The sequence below is a fragment of the Anopheles merus genome, chromosome X (assembly GCF_017562075.2).
Source record: "Anopheles merus strain MAF chromosome X, AmerM5.1, whole genome shotgun sequence".
NCBI lineage: Eukaryota > Metazoa > Arthropoda > Insecta > Diptera > Culicidae > Anopheles > Anopheles merus.
In genome coordinates this window covers 14,137,581-14,149,930 of record NC_054081.1, presented here as the reverse complement: position 1 = coordinate 14,149,930, position 12,350 = coordinate 14,137,581, and the positions used below count along the sequence as shown (strand labels likewise).

Below are 12,350 nucleotides of genomic sequence, written 5' to 3'. Positions count from 1 at the left end.
GATTCAAAGGGAACCACACGGTGTCGGCACAACAAAACTCGCGTATTGCTTTTCCTCTCGTTTAACGCCGGTCAATCTTCGCAAAAGAAAGGAAAACCATTAAGAGTAACACGTGTCTGTACAGATAAATATTCATATGTATATATATATATATATATATATATATATATATATATATATATATATATATATATATATATATATATATATATATATATATATATATATATATATATATATATATATATATATATATATATATATGGGGAAAAGAAAAACGGAAGCAAACATACGACCGTTTAACGTTTAACGCGGCTTATTTGATTTCTCTCGACTTATGACTTATACGTGATATTCGTTCCCCACTTTCGTTTGATTGTTTGGGAGCTTTTCCCTACCATTCATCCTTTGTTCGCGCTGTCCGTCGCTCTTTAATGTAAAGATTGTTGCACCTGACTCAGTGGTGTTCTAAAACCAAAACTATCTACACATATAATCAGCATCTTAATCAGCGAATAGAAAGATCTCGCAAGGGTTAAATTGAATTTTGAAAAACTGCCAGAAGTTGCCCGATAGTGATCTGATAGTAAAGAGTAAACTAATTTAAATGATTTCGTGGAACAATTAGAAAAGAAAAAAGGCCCGATGTCCATGTGGTTAATTCAGATAACAGCAATTCTAACCCATTCATGAATTGAAATATTTAGCTTTTGATGCGTATTCTACTTTTTACCCTGAATTAATTAAAAAAAAATACCCAAAACAAAGCTGTTTTTAGCTCTTTTGCGACCTCTTCAGTAATTCGATAAAAATAAATTATCTCATTCAGGCCAAAGCTATTCAAAATTAAACTAAACCCTCGCGCGGTGATACAGGGTTTTCCAAGTCAGTTTCGAATGTAAACTTTGTTATTCACCGCGTGTAAGATGTTAATCCACATCAGTCTGATATTTCATCTCATAATCATACGTCTCAAGCTGGATTGAGTTTGACAGTTGCGATGCGATGTGTTGAAAATCATGTGTAAAAACTGAAATTTCATTTTGAATACACTATTTGACAGCTGTTGAAAAACATCTTGGAGGCGGTGAATAATTATGTGTACATTCGAAAGTGACTAGGGGAAAACCCTATATGATGGAAATGTACGCGGTACACAACAATGTTTACATTCGAAACTGACTTGGAAAAACACTGTAATAACAAGGGCTACATCACAACAACACAAAACGACACGTTAGACGACCTTGACAATTCAAAATCCTGCTTTAATGAGTTTCTTTTTAAGCCGCAAGTTTGTTGGGTTTTGTTTCTTTAATTGGACACAATGCAGATCAGAATTGCGGCCACGTACGGTAGCGCAGACGCGTTTGGTTCGGGTAGACCCGCCCATCACTAGTTAACAGAGCTAAAATATTGACGAAGACAGATGTTTGGAAACATGAACAATTGATAATTGCTTTTGCTTTTCCTTTTCCTTTTTCTCCCCCGTGGCTTTCTGTCAATCCCCGGACGTTATCTGTGCACTGGCGATTGGATGTAATATGTTTGGAAATTCTACCCCTAAATAATACACTAAATAGGCGAATCAAACGTGCGGGGCCTTTTAATTCCTGCTCGTTTGTTCGGTTCGCCTAATGCAAGTTAGTTTTGTTTTAATAGTTGCTCTACCTAACTGCTTGTCTTTAAACATGTGCCTCGTTTGCGTCTTAATGACAACCTGCCACGTGCTTACTAATTGTGTGTGTGTGTTTGAAAAGGTCTGTATGTGTGAATGTGTGTGTGTGTGTTTATACATACGTTTCCCTAATTTATCACACAAGGATTTCTGACACCGCACCGCAAACCGTTCTTGTCTTCCCTTTTCATACGGGGTTGGGAATTCGCAAGGGAAGGGCAAGGGAAGGGCACGTGAAAGTGAAGCCTCCGCCCTTCCGAAAACCAAACAGAGACAAGACTGCCACACGTGCGGAACACACAAACGGTGTCTAGAACCGTCGACGGGAAGAATATTTGGACGAGGAGCGAGAGCGGGACCGGGAGCGGGACCGGGAGCGCTTGCTGCGCTTGCGGCGCCGGTGCCGCGTGCCGGGCGACCGCGAACGGCCCCGGGAGGACGACCGGTCCCGATCGTACCGGTGCCAGCGGCGCGACGAGGACGAATGGCGCGTGCCGGACCGGGACCGACGGCTGCGCTGCTGGCGGCCATCGGCCGGCGACGGCGATCGGGAGGTGCGCGAGTCGGCCGACCCCGACCGGCCGGACGCGTAGCTCGTGCGCGAACTGTGCGACGACCGGGTGTGGGACCGATCCCGGCGGTGCCGCTTCCGGTGGTGGTAGCCGTCCCGCTCGTCCGCCGGCGATTTCTTCCGCTCCTGGTGGTGCCCGCTGGACCGCCCGTCGCCCTCTTTGGTGGTGTTGGTGGTGGAGGAGGTGTGGTTGGCCAGCTGGTCTGGCTGGTCCGCTTTGCCCTTGGCCTGCGCGGACCCGCCGCTGATGCTGTAGATCGTTTGGTAGGTCGGCACGTTAAAGTAGGGGTTGACGGAGCGCTGGGCAGCCGTCAGCCGGGGCGCATTGGTCGTCTTGGGGGGCCGCACGGACGCGGCGGCAGCGGCGGCGGGGATCGCGATGGTGGTGGTGGCGGTCGGGGTGGGCATCACGCTCCCGCCACCCGTCGGTTCCTCGGCCTTGGCGGGCGGCAGGCTAGCGGCGGCTGGGGCGGACAGGATCGACACGTGCGTAATGTGCGTCGTGCGCACCGTGTCCCGCGGGTCGCTGAACCGCGATACACGCTTGTCGCGTCGCTTGCGTGCCACTGAAAACGAGCAAAACAAAAAAAAATTGCGATTATAGAATTCGGTCCCCTCCGCCGTCCCGTCCGGTACGTACCAATATCCTGCATTCGGCTGCCGCTTGGTGGCTGCTGCTCCTCTCCGTGCTTGGCACCAAAAAGCGGCTTTCCAAAGTTGCCGTACCCATTGTTGCCCACCGTACGGGCTGACTCCCGGTCCGGATCGGAATCCAACCCGTCCGCCGTTCCGTCCCCATCCCTTTGGTCGCCATCCTCCGAGCCGTCCTCCTCCGAGCCGCCGGCAGCAGCCGCACGTTGCAATTCGGCCGTGGCCGGCGAATACTCGCACACATCCTCGAGCCACTTCTCGATCAGTGCCGCCGTGGCCTTAAAATCCTGCTGCCGGATGCGTATTTTTTCCTACACGAACGAAGGTGTGTAAATGGGAGTGTGGTTTTGATTTCCATTCGAATCTACTCCAACTGCCTCGTGCCAGTTGTCCTCCTTACCATCATTCGTCGCATTGCTTCCGAATCGGACGCATCATCGTCGGAGGAGTGGTGATCGCTGCCATTGTCCGAGACATTGTCCGCACCGGTAGACTTTTTGCTTCGCCCATCACCCGTCTCGGCCTCTTCCTCCTCCTCTTCTTCCTCCTCATCGCTATCACAATAAATACCCAAACCTGTAAGAGAGCAAACAGTTGTTTCTAGTTAAAATACAATTCGAATCTCCAACGGCATCGTAGCTAGGTGATAAAAAGGATTAATTTTAGCATTCTTCTTCTTCTTTTTCTGCTTTGGTTAAACAAGATTGTCGGTCAAGGCCTGCTTGTACCACTACTGAGCTTGGCTTTCTTTGACCTATTGATTACACAGGGCTTATTGATTAGCAGGATAGCCAATCCTACGTGTGGCAGCACTCTCCATTCAGGGCTTGAACCCATCACGGGCATGATGTCGAACGAGTTGACGACTGTTCCACTAGACCGGACCTGACACAAAACTGTAACAAACTGTCACATAAATTGCGCTACAGCGATTATCTTAAGAAGTGAACCGGGACAGTTTTTACAAAATTAATTTTTGGTTTCTGTTTCATTTTTAAAAAAATTTCAAATATTACAAACAATATCTCAATATCTGTTTTTGGTATATTTAATTAGGCAATTTAACGATTACATACATTTGTGAATTTTGAAGTTTTAAAAGTGGCAAAAAGAAAAATAATACGTTAATTTATACATAAATCAATTCAAATAGTGTATTCAGCCAATTTTACTCATATATGCGATTTGTTCCCCTTTTTTTAGTTATTTACCACAATTTAATTTATTTCCATTCCTTATTTCGGTGAAAACAATACGAGCGGCCATAAATATCCTGATTTGTTCTAAAATACAGTTTTTTTTTGTTGCTTTTAGGTAGCAAGCAAAAGCGCAAAAATGGGGAGCTTGGGGCCATATAGAATGAATATGAATTATTCAATTGCATTTAATGTAATGTATTGTAAATTTAATGTAAAACAGAACATTGGGAGGGTGCAATTTCAATTCAATTGCATTTAATGTAATGTAATGTAAATTTAATGTAAAACAGAACATACGCGATGAAAGTCATCAATATAAAACGACGGTTAAAAAACTGTTCGATTACAGTGTTTCATCCAATACGAATATTCTCAAACTAGAGAGATTGCAGTACTATTGTCTCAGACTCGTGCTAAAGAGCATGAAGTCAATGCACAACATGTCCGTAGAAGTGATAACCGGAATGATGCCGCTAATACTGCGAAGCGCTAATTGCTGTCTTTTAGTCCGTTCCTCAGTATCGAATCCCTTGATTATAAAAAAAAAATTAAAGCCTTCAAGGTTCTAAGAGTAAAATCATTCACGTGTATAATGACTTTGTTTTCCTAGAGGTGCATCCTAGCGCCTCCCAAGTAATAAACCGTGTTGTCCTTCCTAAACGTTACAGTCCCCTAGTCAGTACAGATTCCTCGTTGCATGAGGCAATAACTAGACTGTCCCGGGCATTTTTGTGAACAAGTACGGCCATTTAAACAAGAAAACAGTATTACACTGATGGATCATCCTCTGAGGACGGCACAGACTTCGGCGTATTTTCAGAGTCAACCGAAGCATTTTTTAAATTGTAACAGCCACGTGTTCATCGGGACCACCACATTGAAGCGCTGAAAAATGCAAAGACCGTTAAGAGCCTAGATAACTTCACAATAAAAATTAACGAACTTCTATGCTCAATGTTTGAAAAGGCGCTTCGAATATCGCTCATTTGGGTCCAATCGCATTCTGGAATCCACAGAAATGAGAAGGCGGACTCACTGAACGCAACAGGCGCTTCAGAATGCCTTTTCTACGACGGACCAATCTCTTCCCAGGAGTACCTTCCTTACCCACAGCATCTTTGTTTATCCACGTGGCAGAGTCGATGAACTAGGGCGATATCTTGCTTCTTGAGTCTCGTGGTGCTGGGGGCCGTTTGGCAATATGTGTCTGACAAACTGGCTGCGCAGTACGATCAGATGTCAGCGCTGGAGTCAGGACTCCTTTACTGTTCCTGTAATCCTGTGTCCTTTTCTAATCCCTTCTTTCTTCCACCTCCTTATTACTTGTCTTTCGTAAAGTTTGTTTACAAGCCTAATTGACGAAACACGTAAACTGCATTCAACGGTAGCTATATTCGCCTATCAAAACCACCAGGGTTCACGCAACTACGGAATACCGACCACCCCACAAAATACCATTGAGACGGAGCACAATTGAACCAAAAAAAATCTGGGAAATGCCCAATTAATCGTGGGAACACACCAAAAAATATGGGAAACCCTGTAATTGTTAACCGTCGTCTACCGAGTATGCCCGGTATAAGACACGACGCAAGTAGGAAATGCCTTGTTGTAGATCAATGTAAATCAGCATTATTGAGCTGAAAATACGGCAATATACGTGCCGTAATAATGGAATAAATAATTAGAAATAAACGAGGAATAAATCGTGAGACGAGCCCAGCAAATAAGTGTTGGGTTTTATGAATCTTTTGTTGAGATGCACTCATATAACTCTATAGAGATGAATGATTCGAATTTCGAATCGAATCTCCAAAGACTTGTGAATCTCTAAAGATTCATGAGCTCTGAAGATTCTTGAATCTTCAAGGATTCAGAAATCTCGTAAGATACATGCATCTTCCAACATCCATGAATCTTCTTCTTCCATTTGGCGTAACATCCTACGCGGACATGCCGGCCTTTACAGGCTTTCAAGATTTAATTCATTACCACGCAGCCAGATAGTCAATCCTTGCTACGGGGGGACGGTCCATTCTAGATTTGAACCCATGAGGGGTATGTTATTGAGTCTTTCGAGTTGACGACTGTACATTGGGACCGCCCCATGAATCTATGAATCTATGTGTATGATTTTAAAAATATTGAATTTCCTCGAACCCATACAGTGGTACAGTGGTTAACTCGCACTACTTACAAGCCTTGCATGGGCCATCTCTCCGTAACAAAACAAATTATCCCGCTGTTTTGAACATGCCAAGCAGCCTGAAAAACTTCTGTAGGATGGCATGATCACGTAGGCTGTTACGGCAAGAAGAATATTGGGAAACCCTGTAAAAGGCATATATGCATCTAAAAAATTAACAATGTTTTCTTCATACTTATCGTTGAAAACATATTGGGTTTGTCCTATTTCTTTGCCATTATTATTGAATCATTTTCTTTTAAAAGATTTCGAGTGATTTAGCTTTTTCTTCAATATCTCCCGAATTTACCATTTTCCATTGTTTTGTACATGTACCGAACCATATCGATTTGTGTCTAGGCAGAGTTTGTTGTCTGGTAGACTTTTTCATAATTTTTTTTAATCATCACAATCGCACATTTGTGGTAAATACAGTGGAGCTCCTCATATCGAGTTTAATCCGTTCCAATGACTCTATATACGGAACACCTCCAAGTAGCAACAGTAATGTATGATCAATTCTTAGGCCCGCGTTAAGCGTGGGTTACGGCTCCAGTGAAATGGAACGTTAAATTTGATGTTTTTTTGTTGTTACTATATTTAAAATATATATTTTTAAATTAATAAAAAATTAATCACAATACAGCTTATCGTACACCAAAAGAAAGGAAATTCAATTCCCCACCGATCTATACTATAAAACATGGTACAATAATAAATTAAATGCATTTCCTTATGATTCCCCACTTTATTTCCGATAAAAAATAATGTTAAAAAGGGGAAATCACAAGGAAATGCATTTAATTCTCTATTTCAATATGTTTTATGGTCCAAACTAAATATTCTCTCTTTTTATCTTTTTTATAGAGCCAATTGGCCTCATTCGCCTCTTACATCCTTTCTTTCGGTATACAATATGCCATATTCTGATGAAAAATATGAAATATAACAAAAAACCTCAAAATTTCACATTCACGCAAAGTCTAAATCGACCTTTAGTATCGAGATTCTCGCCTTCACGAGCAAGTAGATCATGAATGCGTGGCAGAACACACTTATCAATACACCTCACAATTGTGAAACACACAGCGATGTACACTACACACTAAAATCTACGTCCTGTCCACTTCCACTGCTATCTGATCTAAAAAGAGTTTTGAGAGCAATTGCTCGTTATGCGAGATTTTACTCGTTAAGAGGGGTATTCATAGAGCATTTAGATTTGCTCGTTGTGTGGAAAACTCGTTGTAAGGCTTTATGAGGGGGTTCCACTGCATTTTTCAGCACCAATCACATTTTCAAATATTACGATAAATTTTTTGGTAGCCTCACTCGTCAATAGACCACACACTACATACTACAATTATGCGACATTTCTCCTCCTGCCAATACAAAGAAGTATCGAAACGCTCATGTTGCCTGAGCGATAATCTAAATTAAAGAAATGCTCAAATGCACGTCGTAATAAGATGTACTCGTTCTGAGGGATTCCACTGTAATGGATATTTTGACCGCTACGAAACAGAAAAGGACCACTATACTTTTAGAGAACATTTCTAACTAAGCTCAACAATTTATATAATTTGACTTTTTCGAATGGAACGTATTTTAGTGCACTACAACCATCATTTAATGCACCAAACGTCCAATTTAAACTTTGGTGTTGTAGTAAATGTTCACAAAAATATCAAATTTTCATTTTCACCTTCACGGTATCTCCCATCACTTGCTTAGCATAAAATTAAAGCAATGGCTTTATCCCAGTCTTGCTTACCTAATCCACCGGCTGCTGTTGCGAGCCCAACGTTGGTGGTGACGGTAACGGCCTGCTTGGCTGTAATGGTTGTTTACAAAAAAAAAAACCCGTGAATATTTCAACATTCTTCCACACAGCACACCAGCAAGCATTACCTTTGCGCTTCTGCACCTTGCCGAGCTCCTCCTTGGCGATGGCCGTTAGCACCTCGTTGGTCGTGTCCATAAAAATCTCAGTCAAAATCTTTTTCGTCTACGGTGGCGACATGACGACCCAATACGGGCAGGAGGCGTTTGAAGCAGAATGGGCGTGTTGAATAATGGGTGGAGGAGGGTGTGTACGCTTAAGTAAGAGAGGCGCGGGCCTAGTAGAACACACACACAGAATTGTACCTACCATTTTCTCCACATCCTCCTCCTTTAGCTCCACCGTCTCCCGGCGCTTCGGTGGGGCCTCTTCCGGCTCCGGCTGTTGCTGTTGTAGCAGTGGCTGTTGCTGATACTGCTGCTGCTGTTGCTGTTGCTGCTGATGCTGCTCGACGCTCAGCGATGCGCTCGGTTCCTCCGGCGGTGGCTGCCAAGAAGGAAAGACAAATTGTGTAAAATTGAAAGGATAAAAAAACAAAACAAATACCCACCGACAGTGAGAAGCGACTCTGTTCGCTTTCCACCTTCTCCGCCCACAGCCGACGCTCCTGTTCGCGCTTCAGCTTCTGCTGCTTTTCCCGCTCCATCTTTTCCAGCCCCTCCCGGATCCAGGCGGGCAGCATCATGCGCTTTTCCTCGTTAATCGAGGCCGCCCCGCCGAACCCGTCCTTCACCTCGTGCCGCGCCCCGTCGTTCGCCGTGGAGGAGGAGGAGGAGGACGTGGACGCAGCACCGGCGTGGCCCATCTTGATTTCGCGATCCATCAAACCCGGCAGCGGCCGGACCGGTTTGGCGGGCTGGGAGGAGCTGAAGCCACGGCGGGCGGCCGGTGGCGGTGCACCGGCCGCGCCCATCATCGGCGGCCGGCCGGCGACCGCCTCCTCCTTCGGCTGGCCCATCTGGAAGAGGTGACTGTTTTTGGCCTGCCACAGGGCGACGGCGGCCGAGGCCGATTCGTTCACGAGCGGCGGCTGCACGGTCGGGTGCGGCGGCGGCGGCAGCACCAGACCCACGCCAGGCTTCTCGCCCCCGGCCAGGTGGTGGTGCGGCCCACTGCCACTGTTGTGGGTGGGGGTGGGGCCGCCCGCCGCCGACGGCCAGCCCGCTCGCCAGCCCGGCGGCCCGTCGGTCGTGGGCCAGCCGCCAGCGGAAATCGTGGGCGGCTGCGGGGGCAGCGGCATATCCCCGTCGTCCTCCCGCTCAACCTCCATCGGCGCTTCGCCCTGCTCCTCGTACTGGTCCAGCGGCTGTGGGTGGCGCTGGTGGTGGTGGTGCTGCTGCGGCTGCTGCTGCTGTTGATGGTGTTGATGGTGTTGATGGAGCGGTTCCATTCGACCGGCCTGCACCGCCGGACCACCGTCCCCATCGTCCCGGTCGAAGGAAGGCGGCGGGGGCGGCGACGGTATCAGGCTGGGCATCGGCTGGATCCAGGTTTCGCGCATCTTGATCCATTGCTGGGCGAGCGCGGCCCAGTCGACCTGGTCGTTCGGCATGTTCTGGTAGTGAGCGAGCGAGAACGCGTTGCCGCCCGGCACGAACGCGCCCGGCAGCTGGCCCCCGTCCGACATCAGCGCGGCGTACAGATGGCCCGAATCGACCGGTCGCCCGGGAGTGTTCCCGTGGCGGTTCATCAGGCTGGAGGCAGGAGCTGACTATGTGTGTGTGTGTGTGTGTTGCTGTGTGTGGTTGTTACAGGCGCCGACGCCAGGTCGGCATGCTTTCCGCGTTGCCCCACTCCTTTCGCTAGCTCTTCAACTCACTAACACACACACACGGAGGGAAAACGTTGCCCCTGTTGGGCAGCGAAGAGCTTTGGAATGGATTCTGCAAGAAAAGCGACACGACAAAAAGCGAAGACGTAAGACACACACACACACAGTGGAAAGGCTGCTGGAGTGCGGGCAGGCAGGGCGCTGCGACAAACGCTCCCAATACTCACCACCACTCTGGTACGAACGAACAAATGTTTGGCAAAACCCGCACAAGGCACGCACACACCGAGAGCGGTCAACCATGGAGGGAAAGCGTTCCGTTCCCCCGGGGGCCGCACCACAATAACAAAAAGAAAATAACGAGAGAACCCACTTCGCAAAACGATTCGACCTGTCCTGTCCCTGCTATCGCCCCGTACGTCAACTCGGGATCTTTTCCCCGAAATCTTCCAAGCAGGTACGGGTAGGCAGCGGGGGGAAAGGAGACGGCGAAACCGGGCAGGGGGTGTTGCTGAAACATTGGCCTTTTGTTTTCTTGACGGCTTGTCAGCCCCCGGGCCGAGGTTGCTACAGACCGAGGTTTGCCTACGGATGCTGACAAAACGTCACCCTGACCGGGAGCACGCACTGGCACAAACTTTTTTTTTTAAGTCAGCTCAGCGCTCTACGTTACGCTAGCGTTACGCGTAACGCATGTTTTGTCTTAACCTTTAAGTTGGCAACCGGATACCCGGGTATTTTTTTCAACTTCGAACTGCAATAACTTTTGATTCATTGCTTTTATTCACCTGAAATTTTCCGTAGTCTCTCAACTTTTAATTATGATTTTTTGATGCATAAATTGTAATTTTAAACAGCCTGTAAGTATTTTATTTTGATTTTTTTAAACTTTACCACGTAAGTTGGCAACCAGCATACCCGGGTATTCCATACATTTTGTATGGAGAATGACGTTTCTCTTCTTCCTCTTTTCGTATTGTGCTTATTTTCGAGTCAAATTCAAGCGATTCCAAATTTCAATTTGAACGTTATTTTTATAATAAAATGAAAAAAACTTAATAAATAAATGAAATAGAAGAGAATATCTGGTCGGCATTACTTGCTTACAGCATTAAAATATAGAAAGCATTGTTTACCTATGAAAATCGTCACTTTTTTGCATCAAAACGTGTGGAATACCCGGGTATGCCGGTTGCCAACTTACGTGTGTAAATCTGGTTGCCAACTCTACGGTTAAACCTAGGCAGCATTTTTGTTGCTGTTGAACGAACACCTGTTTTAACTGTCGTAGATTAGCAAATTGATAGATAATCATGTCTCAGTATTTATTGTTTATATTGATCATGAGAAAAGCAACTACCGGCGGTTCCTGAGATACACGGTATCTCTTACCGTTGAAATAGACATAGAGCAACAACATCGCGCACGACATAAAGTAGCTCAATTTTGCAAAGAGAGCTACTTGTTTTTTTACAACGAAGACTAATTTAAATCACAACAAAATAGATTGAGACACATTTTCACTTAATTTTTATATTTTTATACAAAAAACATGTCGGTTGACTGGGTCAAGTGCACTACTTTGACCTACGAGGAGTGAAATTTTGAGCTATTTTTTGTCGCGCGAGACGTTGTCGCTCTGCGTCTATTTGAGATTCGCGGATTCGTGCCCAAGTGCCCATTTGCTCCAAAATGTTTTTCCCTATCTACTCGATTAGTACTCGATACGCCTGAAATTGTGGATTTGTGTGAGATTAAGTGTGTTGAAAGCGCCAAGTTTGGGTGTGTTTGTAAATTAGACTTTCTTATATCGATGGGCGATGTCGTAGAGCTCATTTTACATTCAAAGCTTTAGTTTTTGATAAAAAAACAGGAGCTACTTTTATGTGACATTATTTTAATAAAACAAATCGGTATTATTTAAGAATAAAATGGGTACATGACCAACTTTAACGATAGGGCACATCATTTTCGAACGAATCTAAAAGTAGACAACGAAAAAGCCACACTATAGTTTATTTAAAGTACATTTTCAAAATTTCTTTTGAACTTAAGCTACATAAACTTATTATTTAAGAATAAAATGGCTACATCCAAAGTATCACACATCCACCAAACGACCACTAAACGAGTTCTAAATGGCTCAGGCTCTCAACCAAAATGAAATATAAAAAGACTTCATTTAGCAGATGCCAAACGACTGATGCATTCTAAAAATACAGGCGGTCCCCGAGATACACGGTCAATGGGGACCGAAAACGGCCGCAAAATACCGCGTATCTCGAATTTCCGCGTAAGTCGAATCTCGTGATTTCTAGCCAAAATATCACTAATTTTCGTGTAAATTTGCAACTAGGGGGTGGTTTTAGCCACTTAATCAATTATTTGATATGATTCTGAATGAAATAACAGTTTCAAACCTTTTGAAATAGTTTTTAACATCCGATCAAAA

The 12,350-nt window shown here is 45.2% G+C and overlaps 1 protein-coding gene across 1 annotated transcript; it reads right to left on the bottom strand.

Moving 5' to 3' along the window:
- Positions 1–1,247: 1,247 nt before the first annotated feature.
- On the bottom strand, positions 1,248–10,425 carry LOC121588040 (arginine/serine-rich protein PNISR-like). The gene is made up of 8 exons (XM_041905559.1): positions 10,126–10,425; positions 8,678–10,010; positions 8,437–8,613; positions 8,196–8,292; positions 8,059–8,118; positions 3,301–3,476; positions 2,890–3,211; positions 1,248–2,815 (listed from the first exon to the last, which is right to left on the bottom strand). The coding sequence occupies exons 2-8, from the start codon at positions 9,815–9,817 to the stop codon at positions 1,989–1,991; spliced, it is 2,799 nt and encodes a 932-aa protein (XP_041761493.1). The 5' UTR covers positions 9,818–10,010; positions 10,126–10,425; the 3' UTR covers positions 1,248–1,988.
- Between the last annotated feature and the right edge of the window lie 1,925 nt (positions 10,426–12,350).